This window comes from Stegodyphus dumicola, chromosome X2, assembly GCF_044657685.1.
Source record: "Stegodyphus dumicola isolate Sdum_Otavi_A_Nest chromosome X2, ASM4465768v1".
NCBI lineage: Eukaryota > Metazoa > Arthropoda > Arachnida > Araneae > Eresidae > Stegodyphus > Stegodyphus dumicola.
This window is the reverse complement of record NC_140781.1, coordinates 19,803,391-19,824,509: the sequence shown is the minus strand read 5'-3', so window position 1 is coordinate 19,824,509 and position 21,119 is coordinate 19,803,391. Positions and strand designations below refer to the sequence as shown.

At 34.2% G+C, this 21,119-nt stretch overlaps 1 protein-coding gene across 5 annotated transcripts in view; it reads right to left on the bottom strand.

The window, feature by feature from the left end:
* Positions 1-21,119, bottom strand: part of LOC118188525 (sodium/calcium exchanger 3-like) — a 347,952-nt gene that overhangs the window by 104,086 nt on the left and 222,747 nt on the right. For all 5 annotated transcript variants that reach the window (XM_085809570.1, XM_085809568.1, XM_085809571.1 and 2 more), the window contains one exon: positions 10,797-12,686. In XM_085809570.1, coding sequence (XP_085665696.1) covers positions 10,797-12,505 — 1,709 coding nt within the window. In that variant the 5' untranslated portion in view covers positions 12,506-12,686. The remainder of the gene's footprint in view (positions 1-10,796; positions 12,687-21,119) is intronic.

Here is a 21,119-nt window from a genome sequence, read left to right as displayed (position 1 = left end):
AAGAAATTATGTTTTAGTTCTGGTTTCACCAACAGATGGCGCCACTTGCTTATTCTTGTCCAGGCTTTCTTATCTTATCTAATCATTATGTCCTATCTTGTTCATTTGTGGTTTTGCAGCTGAGGACGATGATTCCGTAAAACCATCGAAACTAGTCCTGTGAAAATTTTTTAAATATAAAGCTGATTTTTGTTGTTTGACTTCTGAATTAGTACTGGTAATATTGCTTCAGACTAAAGACGAGTCATCAAGTAAGGGTACTGGAAATATGAGTTTTCGCGTAATTAATTAGCATAAGGTACATTATTGATAAAGTATGTTGAAAAAGCAATGTTTTTGAAGCTAATGCTGGCAAAAATCTCTTGTGATGGGCATTAAGAGCTTTTTTTACTTCCTTGTACGAAGTATTGTAACCGCGTAAAATTTCGTGTATCATATTTCAAAGGAAAAGTACCTTTTGATCATTCCTGAATCCATTTTGACAATTTTTTGCATCATACCTGCGGGAACAGGCAGACTAAAGAACTCTTTTTTTCCAAAATGGACTTTTCTCTGACGTTTGTACGTACGTACGTATGCATGTATGTATGTATCTCACATAACTCAAAAACGATTAATTGTCCGTAGAATGTTGAAATTTTGCATATGGTACTGCTGTATCATCTAGTTGTGCATCTTCCTCTTTTTATTGCAATCGGCTTATCTATATATACTCAAACCTTGACCCGGCTTAAATGTCCTGCTTCAGGCTTCATTTTCGCAATCGTTGGTCGTAGTCATATACTTCCAATGACACAATTGTTTTAAATTGCGAAGGTATTCATGTTTTGGCAATGTAAAATTAAAACAAAATTAATTTTGGACGAAAACAAAAGCTAATTTTTAATGCGGTCTACCGGCTCCTATACTTATATTTGGGAAAGTTTTAATTAACTAGCATATTTAATTTCAAAATTTGCAAATTTTGATGCCATTTTCAACTTGCCTTGAGGGATCGTTAATCCCTCACTTACCTTGAGGGATTAAGTTTGAATAATTCGAAGAAATAAGGGCTAATCTTTGGAATATGGTAACAGGTAGTTTGGCGACATTTTGGTAAGGCGATAAAGGTTACTAGCTAGGACTTTAGCAGTGTACATGGATAAAGTCAAGAGTGGGCTCAATGCCATTTTTGTGCAACTCTGGGATGTATTTTTAAGTGAAAATAGGTCGACGTGTACATGGATGATACCGTGTATGTGCAATTCTTAAAAACGCGGCAAGCAGTGGGCGATTCTGCACTTTCTCCCAATTTCGCACCTAATCTTCGTTATGATTAAGCACTTTTGTTCCTTAAAAGTTCTAGCATAAGCGTAATTCGGCTAGCAGATTCTTGGAAAAAAATGTTGAGTTAAAAAAAAAAAAAAAAAAAAAAAAAAAAAAAAAAAAAAAAAAAACATGATTTTACTTTGTGAAAACAAAATGGCGTCCAAAAAAAAAAAACTAGCAGGTTGCTGTAGCAGGGTTGGTCGCCAAAGTTTCGCCAAAAAATCGCCAAGTTACCATAATCCAAAGATTAACCGAAATAGTTTAAATGAAGTGTAACAAACAGTGTATAATTTAATAGGCCGTACAAAGAAATAATCTAGTGTCCTCATCAGATTTATTAAAATTAATATTTCTTTCCTTAATCAGATTATTTTACGCTTGGTTTCGTTAGCTTTGGAATTAATAGTGTAACTGCCGCCTACTAGAAATCTCTTTCATTTTCTCTTAAATGTGTAGTAAACTTTAGTCACAAGAAATTTTAGCAAGCGTTTCCATCTTGCTGTCAAATGCAGTGCTATTTCTAACACTTGATATTAAACAAAACATGTTAAAAATGAAGTTATAAAAAATTAAGTTTTATGTTGCCTACTTAAAGTATCAAAGGCTTTAGAAAACAAATTTAATTTGAATAATAGTGGAAAATATTCTTTATGTGGGATATCAGAAATATAATATGTTATACTTTCGGGGCTCTGTATTTAGTGAAAAAGGGGCTCATTTAGATACAGGCTCACACCAAACCGCAAAAGGTCACCGTAAAATATTTCTTGGATATTTGGCTAATTTTCTATGTTTAACGCTCTACGTAACTGATAAAGCAATATGTAAATAAAAATCTTTGTTACGTAGGTGGCGCGCAAAAGTTACTTCTGTACTGGGATGCGTGATTAATAGCGTTAATAGTAATAATTTTCATTGATTGAAGAAAGAGTGAATTTATTTATGAAAATTATTAATTAGATAAATTATATATCGCATGAATTAGATGCATCATAAATTATACCAGTTAGAAATACTATTATAAGATATAAATTATTAAAAAGGCCATAATGCAATATATATATATATTAAAAAGTCCTTTTAATTTCTCAGTTTATAAAACTGTTAGATATCTATTTGGAGCTACGAAAAATAAAAATTTTGTAGGGACATTAGGTAGTTTTTTGGAAGCTAGAGACTTGAAAAATGAACAACGCCTTCGCCGGGAATCGAACTACGGACATCTGGAATACGCGCCCAGCGTGCAGACCACTACACTATGAAGGTATGCTAAGAAGGCGGGAGAAATACCTTATAAGTTAACTATAACATCTCACGGATTCAAACTACATATTCGTTGCCTGCCAGCTGGTCATACTACCAATTACAACACGAGAACACTCAGTGGAAAAGGCGAAAATTCCAAAATTACCAGGGAAATGGGAAGAGTGGAACGAATTCCAGCCAGCCGTATAATCATTTTCCACGTTTTCGTGGGATGCAACTGCAGAGAGTTAGAATTTTTGGTGCAAGAAATGTGAAGAAATCAGCTATGCTAGCTGGACATGCGATCAGTTACACCACAAAGATACGCAGTAGATAAAGGAAAATTTTTTATACTCTTCCCCATCTTAAAAGTTGACTGCGGATAACACCCAGTCTTCTAACTCAGGTTTGGGCAATTAAGGTGGCTCATACACATTAGACCCCTTGACACCCTTCGAATATGTGACTGTTGCAAGAATTGGGATATTTTATTTATTTTAAAATCAATTACTTCCAACTTTTTACAGCTGGCTACATAATATAGCTGCTTTCTCAAATAGTGATCAGAAACTTTGTGCTGCCCCAAATATTTTTGTAATTTAATCCGCTTTGTGACAAAATTTTTCGTCACGTTTCCACCTTGCGCGCACGATATTTTAAAAACGGCTAATGGTACATACTTGAAATTCGATGGAATTCTTTATATGAACCCTATCTTTTAACTGAACCTAATGTGTGTGTGTGTGATTATGGCAAAGCCTTGAAGCCTATCTGCCTAGGAGGAGGGATGCCTTCGTGGAGGACTTTCTAAGGGAAACTGGCTCGTATACACGTTACACATGGAGAAAACCACGAAAACGCCCATGCAGCCAGCCCGTTCGCGGGATTCGAACCTCGGACCGAACTACCAGTATTCAGCGATTTTACCGCTCGGCCGCTGGTGGGCACTTAACTGAACCTAAAATCTGATGAATATTTTAATATTAAAAAATTTTATGGACTAAAACATTACAGATTTTTTTTAATAAAATACATTTTATAAACTCGACTCCAAACAAAGTAAAAATTTAACATGAAATTCTTAGAATTTTTTGGTTCAGAGTAGTTTCCAAATGTTCTAAAAGCTGTATATTAAATATAAAATTAAATTATGCAACAGAATGTTTTAAACTGTGCGCGCAAGGTGGAAACATGACGAAAAATGTTGTCAAAAAGCGGATTAAATTATAAATATATTTGTGGCAACACAAACTTCCTGATCACTATTTCAGAAAACCGTTATGTTATGTAGTTATCTGTAAAAACGTTGGAAGTAATTGCTTTTTAAATAAATAAGTTATCCTCATTCTTGCAACAGTCACATATTCGAAAATCTTATGGGTTTTAAGGTGTACGAGTCCCCTTAAACTATTAAACTAATCGGGCATCACTTGTAGAGTTTTTTTAGAACTTTCGAAGTCAGGGAACGTGATCAATGAAACATGCCGTCCCGAGTTTCAAAAGTTCTGATTTACTGATTACCAGCCGAGCATGCTACCAGTTACACTACGAGAGCACGCAAAGGTGAAGGCGAAAACTCATTTTATGCTAATTATGAAATTTACTCTTTTAAAGATAAATAAGTGATCTTACGGAGGTTCGGAAAACAACACCTCTGAGAGCACGCGTTTGGAGGATAAATCAAAAGTCTTATGCTACGTGGAATATCAGTATCCAGGCTGTGAGTTAAATGCTGTAGTTAAGCAACGTAACGCAACAACCGTAAAACGTGGAAGCAGACCAGACATGGCTAAACTTCATGTCAGTTGAAACCTCAAGTTACGGAGCAGTAACTTAGGATTTATATCACTCTAAAAAGTAGGAGGTTTTAATAATAAGTTTTTTTTTTAAATAGAAAGAAACGCTTCTATTAACAAATACTTATTTTTAGTTAACGTAGTTGTTCATAAGCATAAGTAAATAATTCTCCTTGCTTACTTTGTGTTCAGGAAAGTATGTCTCCGCGAAATAGAAGATAACTTTTCTATGATTTACTGATTATGTTTTCGAATGGAAAACAAAACATATAATAATAACGCAGTAAAAATAATAACGCAGTAGACGCAGAATAAAAACGCAGTAGTCTTCAGAAAAGTGTAAAATGGTTTTTATTGGAATAAACAAAAAGGAGGTAATATGCATACTCAAGTTGAATTTTATTTTGAAACACAAACACACACACACACATATATCTGGGGCAGTTTCGTCCTGTACCGTACTTATGCATGTTTATGTAATGAATATTTTGACATGGACATAAGACTTGATGTAACCGGTGCATGAAGGTGAAAGAAGAAGAAGAAAGAAGTGTAAAGAAGTGTTATATATAAAGAAGCTGTAGAGGCATTAGGTTATTTCGAAGCAGGAGGAATGAAAAATGAGCAGTATCCTCATTGGGAATCGAACCATGGACCTCTTGACTACGCGCCGAGTGTACTGACCACTACACCACGAAGCCATGGTAAGAAGGAGGAAGAAATATATTATATACTCCCCCTTTTAAAGGGCGAATGGGGCTTAAAGAACCCAATCGCCAAATTCTAGTATTTGTTGTTTTTATTTGATTGTTGTTTGTTGTTTGAATTCTAAATTAATAAATCCTGGTAGTTAAGAATCATCATCCACAACCTCTATTCAGTTCGGGCGACACTCTATTCAGTTCGGGAGACATTAGGTATTTTTTGAAAGCAGGAGAGATGAAAAATGAGCGATGCCCTCGCCAAGATTCGAACCACGGGCCTCTCGAATATGCGCCGAGCGTGCTGACCACTACACCCTGAAGGCAAATACCTTATAAAGTTTTCAGTCGGCGATTGAACATTATTTTAAACTTGATAAAACTTCCTTAAAGCAAACTTTTCATAACTGAACCGGCACAACGTCGAGTTTAATCTTGGAAATTTTTTAAGGATTTTATGTAATTAAACAATTATTATTATTTGAACCTTTAGCAAAACTTCTCCTTTTTGTAGTCTCGACTAGAATGAAAGTTATATGTTAAGTATTTGAATGTTTTAGAGTTAGAGGTTTGGCAGCCTCATTCGCAGGTTACGTCATGTCGCCAGCTCTGTCAAGATTATTTCGACTTTAACCATTTCGCTGGCCCAAATTTAATACGCACCCTTCAAATAATTGGGTTATATTAAGTAGACCGTTTTTGTAGAATCCGACTGGGCTACTTGAATATGAATTTCATTTACGTTATTTTAATTGACCGCAAGTGGCGGAGATTTGTTTTGTAGCACAAGGGGTGCCTTCTGCTAAAAAGAGTTAATAAAAAGGTTATTTTAATCTTCGTAGAACTTTGATTCAGCTTAGAGCAATAACTTGCTTATCAGTCTTATGGTATCTAAAGAACATTGATCTAAGCTTCTGCTGAATTAGAAGCCTATAAATTAAATTTGTGCTCTGCACATTTTTATTATACATTAAGCGTTTAATTTAAACAAGAAAAGCGGCGACTTCTGTCTATCAGGATGGAATAACGGAGAAAAAATGTAGGCTAAATTTAAATACGGAAGCTGTTAGAGTTATGTTATTTTTATTAATAGTTATTTAATTTGTTAAACTTTTTGTCATTTCTTTTTTCTCTGGCGTTTCTTCACCAAGATATAAATGAGCTTGGGAGAACGAGACTATTTAAACTGAAGTAGCGAAAAGGTTCATCAGAGCGTGTTTCGCTATTGAGTGCGCACGTTGTTCCTACCAGTAGTTTGAATACTGAATCTCGGCTTCGCGTTCTTACCGCCGAAGTTTAATATCACGCCGGTGTAGGGTTTTGTGTCAATCTGATAGGTTAAATTAATTTGTGTTGTCTTGAACTATCAGCTTATATTTAAATTTAATTTAGTTTACTATTATCATTAGTTTATCACCACAAGTGGGTTGGTAAGCACAAAGACTGTGCCGTCTGTAAATAAATGAATCCAACAAAAGGGACTTTCATGCCCTTCCCCTGTTATGTTCATCTTGGAAGTCTGTTAGCGATAAGTCGATAACAGACTTTCAAGTAGGTCTAATAGCAATTTATGTTAAAACTAGATTTTACAAGGAATTACAATAAGAATAACTCAATTATAATTTTATATTATTCCCATTGGTTAATCAAGGTTTTAATCTTCAAAATTGATTATTATTTTTGACTGAAAGATATTTTTTGGTACGTATGTACATGCCTCATAGGCGTTATATAAGAATCATTTGACAAGGATTAATTTTAAAACGACGTAATTCAGGAAAAATATTATAAACGTGTTGCTATTTCTAGCTTTGAAAAGTGGTGGTGGTGTACTTAATTATGGCAAAGTACACTAAGGCTATCTTCCTAAGGGGAGGGATGCCTTCGTGGAGGACTTTCTAAGGGAAACTGGCTCATATACACGTTACACATGGGGAAAACCACGAAAACGCTCATGCAGCCAGCCCGTTCACGGCATTGGAACCTCCTAGCTCTGAAAGGAGAAATAGCCAAGTTAAAAAAAAAGTTTGGTTAGGTAGATTATAGCAAAGCGCACAGGGTTATTTGCCTTAGTGAAGAGATGCCTTCATAGAGGAATTTTAAGGGAAATTGGCTAGTATACATGTTACACATGGAGAAAACCTCGAAAACGCCAATGCAGCCAGTCGTTCGCCTGGAATCAAACCCAGTTCGGAACTACCAGCGTTCACCGATTTTACTGCCTGGCCGCTGGTGGGCAAAAATAAAAAAAGGAGACTTAAGGATATATTGCAAGTTATTAGAATTTTATCTTATTTATTCGTCATTATACAAGTACATGTGTATAACGTAAACTAAGAAATTCTGATATGAAATGAAAATTGAAAGGTATAATAAAATGGGCTACAAGAAAAAGGAGTTTAACAAACAGAAAAAAAGACTTAAACAAGTTTTGAAGTTTTATAAAGACAAAAATTACCATTTTCATGGGCTAATAAAGTATAAAAGAAAAATATTTAAGAGAAAATAGAAGGCTTGTAATATGGCTTATCTACACCGTGTCCGTAAACGGTACAATAATTATAAGGCATGACCAATTAAGATTTTAGCGAAGTTACCAGTTTTTAGTGAGGTATTACATGGCAGAGTAAAACTTCTAGATTGGAAGAAGGCATGAAAGAAAAAAAATATTATCCAGACATAAACTGAAGATAAACTTTGCAAACAGATCCTAAGGAAATCCAGTTTAGATTTCTTTCAAAAAAGGAAAAACATTTGAGTCACGTTGTTTTGTTGTTGGTTTATGAGGTCTTTTTGAGGATGATTGTTCTTTCGTCTATCAGTGATACACAACTGATAAAATTTACGAGTATTACTACGCACGGAGGCCGTTATATTAATAAATGCCCTAGCCGAAAAATATTAGACCCAGACTATATTTTATTACGACGTCTCAGTTCATCATCTACTTATAATACGTTACAAATAATGATATTTGAATATATTTAGATTATATATAAAAATTTTATATCAGCTTTTGTGGAAAAGTTATTTTACTCTTCCTTCATTTTCGCACACATTATTCATAGATTATACAGTCCCATCTATAAAATGTTTTAAAGGAAGCAAATATTCATCTTATGGCATTTCTGAATTGTAAAAGTCAATTTTTCAAAAATCTAACTTTTTATATGGCCTTTTGTTTCATATAGTTTTATATAATAATTTGCATTATCCAGATGGTGATATTTATTAGAAGTTTACCCTTATATGAACATCTAAAACGAAAACAAAGTTGCATTTCCGTACGATGGAAATTTAAAAAAATTATTTAATTTCCAAGTATGGAAGACTTTTAGATTTTTCACCACGAGAAACCAATCTTTTGGCTTTCCTTTAAGGGTTCGGTTAAAGATAAATTTAAATAACTCCGAAGTTGGATTTTTCACTTTTAATATCATTCAGTGATATTCCTTTGTGATTTACTCGTGTGTAACATTTTTTAACTCATATTTTGTACGCATTTTTACGCAATTAATTTATTTGATAAAATATGTTAATAATATTCACCTGTAGTTTTGTTACTTTAAAAACGTAATCATACAAAAGTCATATAAAAATGTTATTGTAGGAGAAAATATTTTCATTTTTTAAATTTATGCAAATGATGTTACATGTTGGCTATATGCCAATATTGATGCTAACCATTGTTTTTTAAACGTCGGATTCTGTAAGATTCTGTGAATAAATTCTTCTTTTCCCGAGAAAAATTGCCTTAATCAAAACTATTATACAACAATTTGTTCTACTTAATCTATTAATATCACAGACATTTTTCTAAATTAATATTTACTTTTTAGATACATATAAATTTAAATACTTGGCTCTTCAGCTTATGTGCGAACACAGAATGTTCAGCATAAATGATCTCAAACAGTAAACCTAAATATCTAGATTAATTTTTATTGTACACCAGTCAAAGGGTTTTGGTTTTTCATTTCTTAGAATGAATTTAAGCTCTTAATAAATATAATTACAGAGACCGGGGGGGGGAACAGTAAAAGAATTCAAATTTTGTAATTCTGATTTTTTAATTTTAAAAGTAATGAAACATGAATATTTGCCTTATTTAAAACAATTTAGTATCTGGGAAAGCTTGTCTAGGACCAGCGGTTGTGAAAATAAGGCCGTATACTCATTTTTATAGACATGTTCCTATCCTGAACACTGCTCTCATGAACGGGGTGTTCAGGAACAATTTATGAAAAAAGAACTAAACATGTATCCTAAATCATTGCGTTTATTTCATTGTTTTCTACGTAGCTGGAAAAAAATACTTAAAAAGATTTGTTTGGCGGGAAGACTGGTCCTAGGCGGACTTGATATCTGCTTTCTGCGGATGTTTGTGAAAGAATGAGTGTATTAAATGCCTGTGGCCAATGCTGTCAAATTGCGTACCCGAATTACAACAGCAATGATACACCAATGATACTTTTGAACGTGTAGAATGAGAGAAGGTATCGCTTAAATATAGCCCCAGCTAAAAAAAGCGCATGGCACTTACAGGTGTACTAAAACTTTTTGAATTATTCAATTTTGCTTATGTAAACCACCCTGCAATAAACACATTAATTTCGGATATATGTGTCATTTGTTCGCATACATGCACCATATGCACGAAAATCTTACTTTATTTTTGCAACCTCTGATCGTAAACATATACTTCCAGTTACAAAAATATTTTAAATGACGAAAAGATTCATGTTTCGGCATTTTTAATTTTAAAGACATAAATTTTGCAAATATTGTGATATATAACTTTTTATATGTTCCTTCCTACTTAGGCAAATTTTGCACTAGTTATAAAACGTAAAGCGCAAAAGCTCAAATAATTGTCATCCTGTAGTTGAATTCAAAGCATAACATTTGCCAGAGTACACCACCATAAAGAAATGCTTATTATTTGAAAAACAGACTTAAAGGAAAGGGTGATTGTTTTCTTATGTATAAGAAACAGCTTAAGTTGATAGCTTTATAATTAAAACCGAATATTCTTGCTGATAAATTATTTTCTAAGAAAAATTAAAAATGCTTTTTATTATAAGGGTACATTGCTTTCTGTGTTTTAATTCGCAGTGCAATGCAGATATATTAGATAAAAACGCTAAGTGTACTAAGTAGATGCAGGGGCAAGAAGAAGATAAAATGAAGTGTTAAATATAAAAGGAAAGTATTTCTGACATACTGCCAGCTATTGTTTAAACCTCATGTTGGACTTTAGCATCAAAACACTTCGCAAAAGACTTACTTAGGCTGCAATCTCAACAAACAGACACAGCGTTTCCGATTTAGGCTGTTTATAATAATATAATTACAAAAAAGAAACAGATAAGCTTTACAGATTTCCAAGAGCATTTTAATTTTAATTATAGTGTATTTGTATATAAGTTCTAATTATAAAGTATTTGTATTACAATTTAAATCGTAATTTATTTTTATAATATTTTTAAATGCATGAATGTGCCAGGTACGGTAATTACTTTCTATTATGTAATTGAAATATATACATATTTAGCATATCAATTACAAATCGAATGTAATATTTATTTCCAGTCGCTCCTGTCTCATTTCCTTTCACACTTAGTTCCCACAAGTATCTCTCCAACCGCAGTTAAAGAAAATTTAATTTAAATATCATGTATAATCTTTGAAACTTTTTAATTATCTTATTTATGCATATAGAATGAGTACTGAAATCTGTACTTACGATGTCTCGTTGTTTTCGAAAATTAGTTCGCCCTCCATATGCTCGTACTCCACACCTGGCTTTGCTGTCCCTTCTACAGTGCGGAAAGGTAGAATAACTCGCCCTCTTGCTCCACTGAATCTGTTGACTTTCAGTGCATATTCACCTACAGATTCACTTACTTCCACTTCAGTTTCAGGGAAGAGGAAAATTCCTGCATGGTCATCGTCCAAAATCATAACTGTAGCCAAAAATGGAGTGGCCAATTCAACTGGCATCCGCGACTCCATTTTATCGATTGTATATCGCGGATTTAAAAGCCTTACGTAGAAATGTTCGTCTTCTTCAAACACATCGTCGTCAATGACAGTTATGAAGAACTGCTTCTGAGTTTCTCCTGGACCAAAGATAAGAGTACCCTCAGCCTCTTCGTAATCCGATCCGGCATTGGCAGTACCATCTTCTGTTCGATAATCAACGGCCACCGCTTCTGAAAGATTACCGTCGCGGCAGACAGTGACAGCAAATTCTCCCACGTTTTCCATGACAGTGTAATGACCGGGGTCAAAGAACAAGCTTACAACTTTAGGCCTTTCTTCTTTCGCTTCATCATCATCTTTTTTTTCGATCTTTTCTAGCTTCCTCTTCATGAGATTCGCTCCTCCCATAAGTTTTCGAGTTGCCTGTATTCGATAATAAGCTCGACTTTTGGGACCTCGGTCTAAAATTTCCTCTCTTGCCATCATTTCAATATCTTCCATAGTAGCATCAGGATGTTTTCGACGCAACTCACGCAATATCTGAATGTACTGCATGCGATGTTCTTCAAATTCTCGGATATCATCACTTTGTTCTTCTTCGTAGTTTTTTACATTTCCATCCGGTAAATGATTTGTCTTTGTCATGCCCATTTCCAAATCCTCTCCACCTTCACCTCCGACTATTACGTTCCTTTTATTCATATGGTACTTTTTTGTCATGTATTTATAAATCAAGAACTGCCGATCCGCTATATATGCTGTTAAAACCGTAGCCGGGAAAAACATAAATGTAACTAGACCTTCCCAAACGTCAATGACACCTGGAGAAAAGAGAGTCAAGATGAGATACAACCAAATGTACGCGAAGACACTCCAAGTCATGGTAACGAAAAACACTCTGAGATGCTTGATTTTTCTGTTTTCTGTAGTTGGTACAGACCAGACACAAATTCCAATAATGACAAACATGTTAAAAGCGGCACTGCCTACGATTGTACCAGGACCGAGCTCTCCAGCTTCGAAATCTTGGGCATATACCTCAATAATTGATAGCAGAATTTCAGGAGCAGAGGATCCTAATGCCATGAGTGTCAGATTAGAAACAGTTTCATTCCATATCCTTACACTAATGTTTTGAGTTTCCCCATTTGGTTTTTTGATAACAACTTCTTTTTCTTTCGATGTAATAACTTCGATTGATGCCATAAATCGATCGGCAACTATAGAGACTCCAACAAATAAGTAGGCTAGAGCGACGAAATAAACTATTCCACGTGCAACAATGTCCCCCCTGCTAAGGTTTTCCTGCGGGCACCACACAGGCAAAATAAGTCCCTCCCGACATTTGATTGGTCCATAGAGATCAGAAATGTTGTATTCTTTTTCACAATTCACCTTCGCTACAATGCAGGTGAAGAAGAAGAAAGTGACCCACAGCCATCGTTTAGGTGTACTGGCTCTTGAACTCATTGTGAAGTGTGTAAAGAGCACACAAGGAAATGTAATAGCATCCAAATGTCCAACTCAGTTCAGATCAGTTCACTGGAATTTTTTATTGCTGGCACTCCATCCTCTTGCGTGCCCACGCCATTGGTCTAGTCGCATCCACAGCTGGCCCTGGTACTCTTGGTCCAGCAACTGTAGCGAAGACCTAAAGAAACAAAATCAAATCGTTAAATATTTCTGTCTGGAAGAGAAACATGTCAGAAGAAAAGATCAATAATCTTGCTAATGTGACGATAAAATAAAGTCGAGATAAGTTACTGGTGATAACTTTTCTTTAAGATAAAACTGGGCAGATCAGATGATTGGTGTATTTACGATATTTCCGGGTAGATATAAGCATTGTTGTGAAAGGGGAACTCTGCGGAATGAAATGTTTTCGATTTTCGCATTAATGTTTTATTAAAAACAAATGGATACATTGCAAATAGTACTCTACTAGGCATGACGTTTTTTACTAAACGCAGCATATCTAGTATTTTATATGCACTAGAGGGATACTATTGCTTAGAACATATCTAGACGTGTTATATATCTTACACAAAGAAAAATGTATCCAGCGAGATCATTTTAGCAATGCGGTATTTCCCTGAAAATACAAATTACTCACTGTAATCCTATATTGTTTATTGTATATAATCTTATTGTATATGTAATATATTAAGATCATATATAATAAATATATAATATATTATTATATACATTCTCAATGGACAAAAAAGAGTTAGGCAAAGTGAATTATAGTTATATATGAAAAATTTAGCAAAATGATTTTATAAGCACATCTTATTTTTTATCTGTTGAAGAATGAATCTTTAGAAAAAGTAGAAATCTTTAAAAAGACTTCCTGCTACGATTTACATATATCATGCCAGTTCTCGTAGCAACAACAGACTTGCAACGTAGTATAGAAAGCATGTTTAAATTATTTTAAAAATGAATCATTTGTAATAAACGTTTATCATCTGTAATAAACGTTTCCAAACGTTATAAATAATCATACACAAATACAAACAGCAATTATATGCAAATACAAATCTAACTAGTCACAATTTTTCAATAAATTTTACATTTCGGAATTTATAATGTGTATTTCTTGGCAAGGAAGGTGGTAAGCTTTTCTCCAGGAATGCACAGACACCGGAAGTTAAAAATATTAAACTACCTTGAAAAAATTCACAAAAAAAAGCATGTTTCATACATATATGTACCGCTTGTAAAACAGTTCGAAAAGGGAAACAGGAAACTAGATTCCGGCAGTGCGCAGCAATGCAATTTCGAAGGCACAGAATATTAATGCAAGAATCGAAACTGTTAATATTTGAGGAATTTTTTGCCTTCTTCATTGCGTATCCTTGTGGTGCAAGTAGAGCTTCCGATTAGCAATCGTAGGATCCGGAATTGGAATCTCGAAGGCATAACTGATTTTTTTGTGTTATCTGCTTTGAAAGGCCTAACGGATTTTGTAAAGGAACCGGTTCATCTTACACATTTCACTAATGGTACACTACAATTAAAATTTGCTATATATTTCAATAAGATTTCCTGCACACATACCGTGGCTTTCGTGGTGTAATTGGAAAGTGCGTCCGGCTAACATCGTGAGGTCTGAAATTCCAGTCCCGGCGAAAGCATAGTGAATTCTGACAAATTTTGAATGTCTATACTGTGGCGCCCGAACTACTAAAAGCTGATGAATCCATCACTGCCAGTAGCGAATGGGTCCCCTCCTCTTCAGACGCACTTTAAGTGGGGAAGAATGTAAGGCCATTTTCTCACGCCTTGAAGCAAGGCCTCGTTGTGTAATTGGAAAGCACGTCCGGCTAACAATCGAAGGACCCAGAGTTTCAATCACGGCGAAATCAAAGAACATTTTCCCCGTCTCCTGCTACGAAATAAAATGCCTTATGGAAGAGAGGTGAGAAATTCTCGGACCTCTACCCTGGTGTCTTTCTTCGAAACTGGGGCAGAATTAGCTAGGTTCAGCAATACCTTAATCACCTATGGTATTAGTGAGCTAATTTTTCTCTTTTACTAGTCATTTTTTAACCTATTAATTCATGACACTGTGAAACATTAGGTGTTTTTGATGCTGGGAGACTTGAAAAATGAGCAGCGCCTTCGCCGGGACTCGAAGCACGGACCTCTCCAATATGCGCCGAGTGTGCTGACCACTACACCACAAACACATGCTGAGAATGCGGGAGAAATACCTTATAACACATTTAAAATGATTTACTTATTTTAAAATTTCATGTTAGGGAAATTTTAGAAAGTAGGAAAAAATTAAACCGCTAAAAGATAGCTATACTTTTAAGGCACAAAACTACGTCTAATGTACCTTTGAAAATTAATATATATGCTTAATTATGCATTCGCGCAAATACATTACGCACGTGCAAAATTTGAATTTCACATCATACAGCGAAGAGATTAGAAATGTATGGAATATGTGATATTCCAAAATTTAAATGCATGATAAATAAAAGGGGTTGAGTCTGGAATTAACTTCTATAAGATCAAATTGCAGGTAACAGAAACTAACTTTTTAATCAAGTTTAAAATCTGATGATAATAAAATCTGTTTTATAAATTTAATCTTACAGTAATTTAAACATAAGTACTGTAATAATTTTCTTTTCATCTATTTCTGTAATAAATGAGAACAGTTTCGGTCGTTTCATACAAGAATGAATCTTACGTTTTAATATAAAGTTCCGTAAAAATATTAATATCATTACTGATATTACATATGGCGAGAAAATTCTAATATTTCTTACTCAACATCGCTTCACTATTCGTTACATTGACAACTGCGTGACATAATTTCATTCAGATTGATTATATTCGACATTTTATCAGTAGATTCTACTATTTTTGCGCTTGAGCAGAAGTTCTTTTACTGTTTACGATTATTATTGGTTTGATGATAAAAAAGAGAAATTAAAAAAAAAAAAAAAAAAAAAAAAAAAAAAAAAAAAAAAAAAAAAAAAAAAAACATTCACAGGACAATAAAAATAGAACTTCCCATTCCGTGCGCAGTAGCTCCGATGTGGCTGTCGACGATTATTTAAACATACTTACAGGATCGCTTGTGTTAACGTCTGCTAAGTCGCCTACCTGGCAACAAAGCAAGCTATGTATTTTCTTCAAGCCCTGATTAGTTCATTCAACTATAGTGATTAGTTCATTGAAACATAGTGAGAGCTGGCTACCGTGCATTTGGAAATCTTTCTGCATACATTTAAACAATTGCTCTACCATTACATTCTCTGTATATAAGGCATGTATACGAAAGTTCTGCATTAATGTCCTATGAGTTTAGTAAAGAATTTGCTGAAGAACGATATCTTCGTTGTGAGTATTAATGACTGTAATAAATACTTTGCAGTGACATGCAAGCTGGCTTTGAGAAAATGCTTTAATTTTTCTTGACAATCATTTCAAATCACTTTCGTGGGAAAAAAACATATTTGTAATCTCGTGGAGCAATACCGTATGTTTTACAACATTTTTTTGTGCGAAGTGAATATGGAATTCTAAAACTGTCGACTTTCATATCCCTCACAGAAAAGTTGAATTTCGAAATACAGCAAGCGATTTTCTTTCCACGCTGATGCCAAACACTGTAACATCAATTACATTACATCCTGTATAGTAGATATGCGCAAAGTCACATCAGTCAGGTGGATTAAGTTATTGAACACTGGTAGTTAGATTTGGGTACGATTTCTAGGAGTAGGCTAGCTGCAGTATGCACAATATAATACTCACAGATTCTCATTAGTAATCCTCCACGAAGACATCCCAGACCTTAAACAAATAGCTCTTGTATGCTTTGGCATAATCAGTTAACCAACACATATCTAAAGCATAAATATACCAACGACTTAACGCTCAGTTCACTCTCGGATTGGTTTCACGCAAATGGGTGGGATTCACGGGTGGTTCTTCGGTTTCCCTTTATGTAACACGAATGCAAACCATTTTTACGAAAGCATTTTTTTCTATGTGGGTCCACTAGTGGTCGAGAAGTAAAAGCCACAGAACACTGGTAGTTCGGTCTCCGGTTTGAATCCCAGGCGTTTTCGTGGCTTTACTCTTGTGTAACGTGGATACGAACTAGTTTCCCATAAAAGGTCCTCCTCAGGGCATCCCTCCCTTTCCGTGTAAAGCCTAATGGTGGAACAAGTAACAAATAAATAAAATCTTTAAGGCAGAATCGATAAACAACTTTCCGTAAAGTTAGTTTTCTTTAATTATAGAAATAGTTTGATTTCTAAACTTAGTAAAATTAGGATCACAGTTTCTCCAAGATACTTGCTCGTATATACAGGTTGAATTGGTTCATTAATAGTTTTGATAACTTGGGTTAAATAAACTGCTCGACTTTGTGCTGTAGAGTTCCTCACTTTGTAAATGCTAAGTTACAGCTGAACGTGAAGAATCTTAAGAACTGATAAGCGAATAATCGCTTGAGTTCGTGGAACAAGAAACAACAAGATGGAAGGGTAAATAACCCTTTATTATTCAAATAAGATTTAACAGAACTCCGTCTTGGACTGTACAATAAAAGCCGACACTTGGGCTTGAACTTAAGAGGCTAAGAAGTAAACTAAAACTAATCTAAACTAAAAGCGATATAGCCGAAGCTATCAAGATTCTAACCGAGTTGGCCCCTTAACGCTAATTGACTGCGAAGCTATCAAGAGCCTAAGTACGGCCGAGCGTAATAATAGCTTACGAGAGAGTAGCCTAAAAAGGCGGACGCGTGCAGACAGAATACCTGGTAACTCTCTCGCTAAGACCGAAGAACTTCGCGGTTTAAATACCGCTTCTCCTCATTATGTATTCAGCCGTGATTCTAAATCTACGTTCTGGCTGGAAGTAGTAAGTTGAAGTTAAGAATCGACGGGAAAGGAACTCTAACTTAAAATTTAACTGTTAATAAAATTAACATAATTCTTACAGTGCCTTCGAATTAGGATTGCTGGGTTTCATTTTTGAACTATTGCGCAAGGCTATTAAGAAAACGAATCTGATATATATAAACAAGGAAATCTGTGACGCCTTTTTGAAATAGCATTTATCTTACTTTACTTGTGGAATTTATGTCTTGAACTGTTAAATATTTTTAGTAGTGTACCGTCGCCTTTCAATTTCATGCTCCCAAAGTCCAAAGTACTGCGTGTAGGATAACAGGAATGCAATATTAAATAGTGTAAAGCCTCCCGTTTTTTTTCAAAAAAGCTTACTTTCTTCTGAATTGCTTCTTGACGGAAGAAATGACCTCGTATTTCCCGTTATTGCAAAAGAATAAAAAAAATCGCAAAGGGCGGGATGCGAAAGACGAAGAGTTATATTCCGACTTTAATGCAGTTTCACTCCGTAACGGATCGCAAAGAAGAATAAAAAGCACTCGACACGAAACATTTTTCTGTTTCTTAGGGCTGATAATACACCAAACTTTAGTTTGCTTCAGATAGCGTTGCGTATTTCTTCTATAGTACACAAATTTCGTTTCGCTTATTGAATTTTCAGTGCATCTCAAAAGATATTTTATTTCCCGATGCTGATTGCGTTTAGTGGCTTTAAATTCAATGTTAACACAGGCATTTTCACTTTATGACAATCTGTTTATTCAACATTTCTCATTTATAACTAGAACTTATTTATTTATAACATATATATAACATAAAGGCGGTGCTGCCGGTTATATTTATAACTGTGTAGAGACATTCGGTTAATTGGAAGAGCGGGAGAGATGAAAAATTAGCAAACGCCTTCGCCGGGAATCGAACCACGGATCTCTAGAATACCGGCCCAGCGTGCAGAACCACTACACCACGAAGGCACGCTAGGAAAGTAGGAGAAATACCTTAATTATTTCTAACATAAAGGCAGTGCTTAATCTGTTTTTAGAACCTGTTACTTAATGTTTTAAAAATTTAAAGCTTTTGTTCCTAATTATAGGCGTTGCTGGAGCTCTCCTCACCCTGGATTTTAGCTTATGGAGCTTTTAATCCACTCCATTCGACGGAAAGTTTTATTTTAATTATCCAGGTTTCTTATCATTTCGGCTTCTTTGTACTTCTGCTTTCGTCGGTTCCCAACAGAACTGAAATTAGTTTATAATATACAAACAGTTAGCATCAAAGTTTATCAGAAAGCGTTTGGGAGCTTAAGCTGGCTATTAATTTCCTTTGAGTTTCTGTTGTTTTCTTGCTGTTCTAACATTACGAAATTACCTTTGACTTACATTAGTGTTGAGAAGCTGTTATTCTATCCGCAAGTTACCGGAATCGGTTTTCCTTAATTTTCAGTTTGTGTAACCATTATATCGACCTTGTTCATGAACATTTTAGTTGCTTTTTACTTTGGTTACGCTACGTCTACCTGCGAAGACATAAAGGACGAATAAGTCTTTCGATACCCTTTTACGGTTATTTTGGGTGAACTAGTACTTGCAGGTTTAAGAGATATCAACTGATACTGACTTTAAGAAGTCTGTGCTATCTGGAACAGGCTCTGAGTTATACATTAACTGTGTCACAAAAAATACAAATCAACTAGTACAGCAGTCCATATTAAAATAGGTGATAGGGTACCATAATTTGAATTTAACTTATTAACCTCTATATTAATAAAATTGTGTGCAGTTACAACTATCCTCCGTAACTGCATGAACTTGCATACAACGTCATACCGTATTCTGCAACTGTAAAAGCCTATCACAATGTATTTATAAGAATATATGCAACATACTGGAACAAGAATAGGGTATTATAAAATACAAGGATACTGAAACAAGGATATGGTATTACAATGCAACATTACGATATTTCGTATCTTCTTAATATAAATAATTGAAATTAGGAATAAGGTATTATAATGTGGTACTGTTTCGTTTTTAATGTTATATTAGCAAAATTTTCAAAATCACTCGCAACTTGTAGGCTGTCATGCTACATTACAATGAGTTCTCGATTAGTAGTGAAATTTAACTCTTGACTCCTATTAGCATAATATTATGCATCTTGATTTCGCATTATAGTATACTTTATCTGTTTTATTACGCGTAGTACCATTTTATTACACTTCCTTTAACTGCGCTTTTGCACTTATGAAGAATGCTATTTATCTTCCACAGGCATTCGAAAATGATGTTCAGGGTGTTTGGAAAAGATGATTATAGGTTACTTAAATTAGGACTCTAGATTTGTACTTCGATTTACAAAGTTTCTTAAAGTAAGGTAGAGAAATTTATGAGTACAATAAAAGCATAAAAATTTATGAGAACACATGAAGTAAAATTGTTTTGAAAATATAGAAATATAAGGTTTAACCCTTTACATTGTCTCCGTAAAATCCACCAGAGATTGAACGCTGTTGGTATATAGCGCTATTTTATAAGATAATAGCTTATAAAATTGGTAAAAGTAAGATAATAGCTTATAAAATTGGTAAAAGTAAGATAATAGCTTATAAAATTCGTAAGTTAAGAACAAATAATTCTATATGTTTCCCCAAAAAATAGGTACATTTTTAAGTTCAAAATACATTCACGGAATTATTCGAAAATGAAGTTCTTTTCTTATATTACATTTGAATGCATAGCTTTGAGTGAAATTGAGTATTCCTTAAATTTTCGTCTAAATGCTATCTAAATCTCAAGGCGGCGCAACTACAAAACAAGTCGTTTAGAGAAAAACAGCTCTAGTAATTACCTTTGTAGCTGGTAACCATTAATTATGAATAGCTCATATGTTAGTGAATTTTGCACATAAAGGTACGAAACGTTTTCTTTTAACTTATTAGCACGTCATGGATATTTTACTGATTAACTATTTTTCTTTAATGAGACCATATAAAATGTTAAATTTTGCATTCACAAAGTCCGATGCTGAAATCATTCTTACATTGCTACCGAAGATAATATTTAATAAAGCAAAGTCTGTAGCCACCTTTTTCAAACATTCTATACACTAGTACCTTATTCTTAAGCTTTTCATTGACTAAAGTACATCTGCAAGTTTCTCTCACCGGCGACTTCCAGTTTTCGATATTTTTTTACCCCTAACTCGCGAATAAGAGGCGGACGTCAATACAAATTTGCCTACTTTTTAAACGAATATTTGCTCTAATTTATTTACAGTTAAATGATTTTTAAATGTACACATGCTGTAACGTTCTTAAAGATACATGATTTTTATGTGGATATTTGATCCAACAACTTAACAACTTTAAGTTACTTTTGTACTAAGTATCTTAAACAACTTTTAAGTCCGTCTTAAAATATTTGTACTAGTGAAGTGAAAAAGTGACCTTACCACTCAAGATCCTCTGGTGAAATCTGAACTGGTTTAAGCAATTAAGGAGATTTAGACTGATTACGAAGTCCCAGCTTTTGTTAGAAATGAATTCTAAATCACTTACTTGCTCTGAAAGTGTGAAAACTTTTGAATCGAAAATAAACTAGTTTTTTGTAACTCACTTACATTAAGATCTGAATGCTCTTTATATATCAATTCAATGGACAATGAAAAAGTTGGGAAAGACACATAGCAAAATTTAGCTGAAA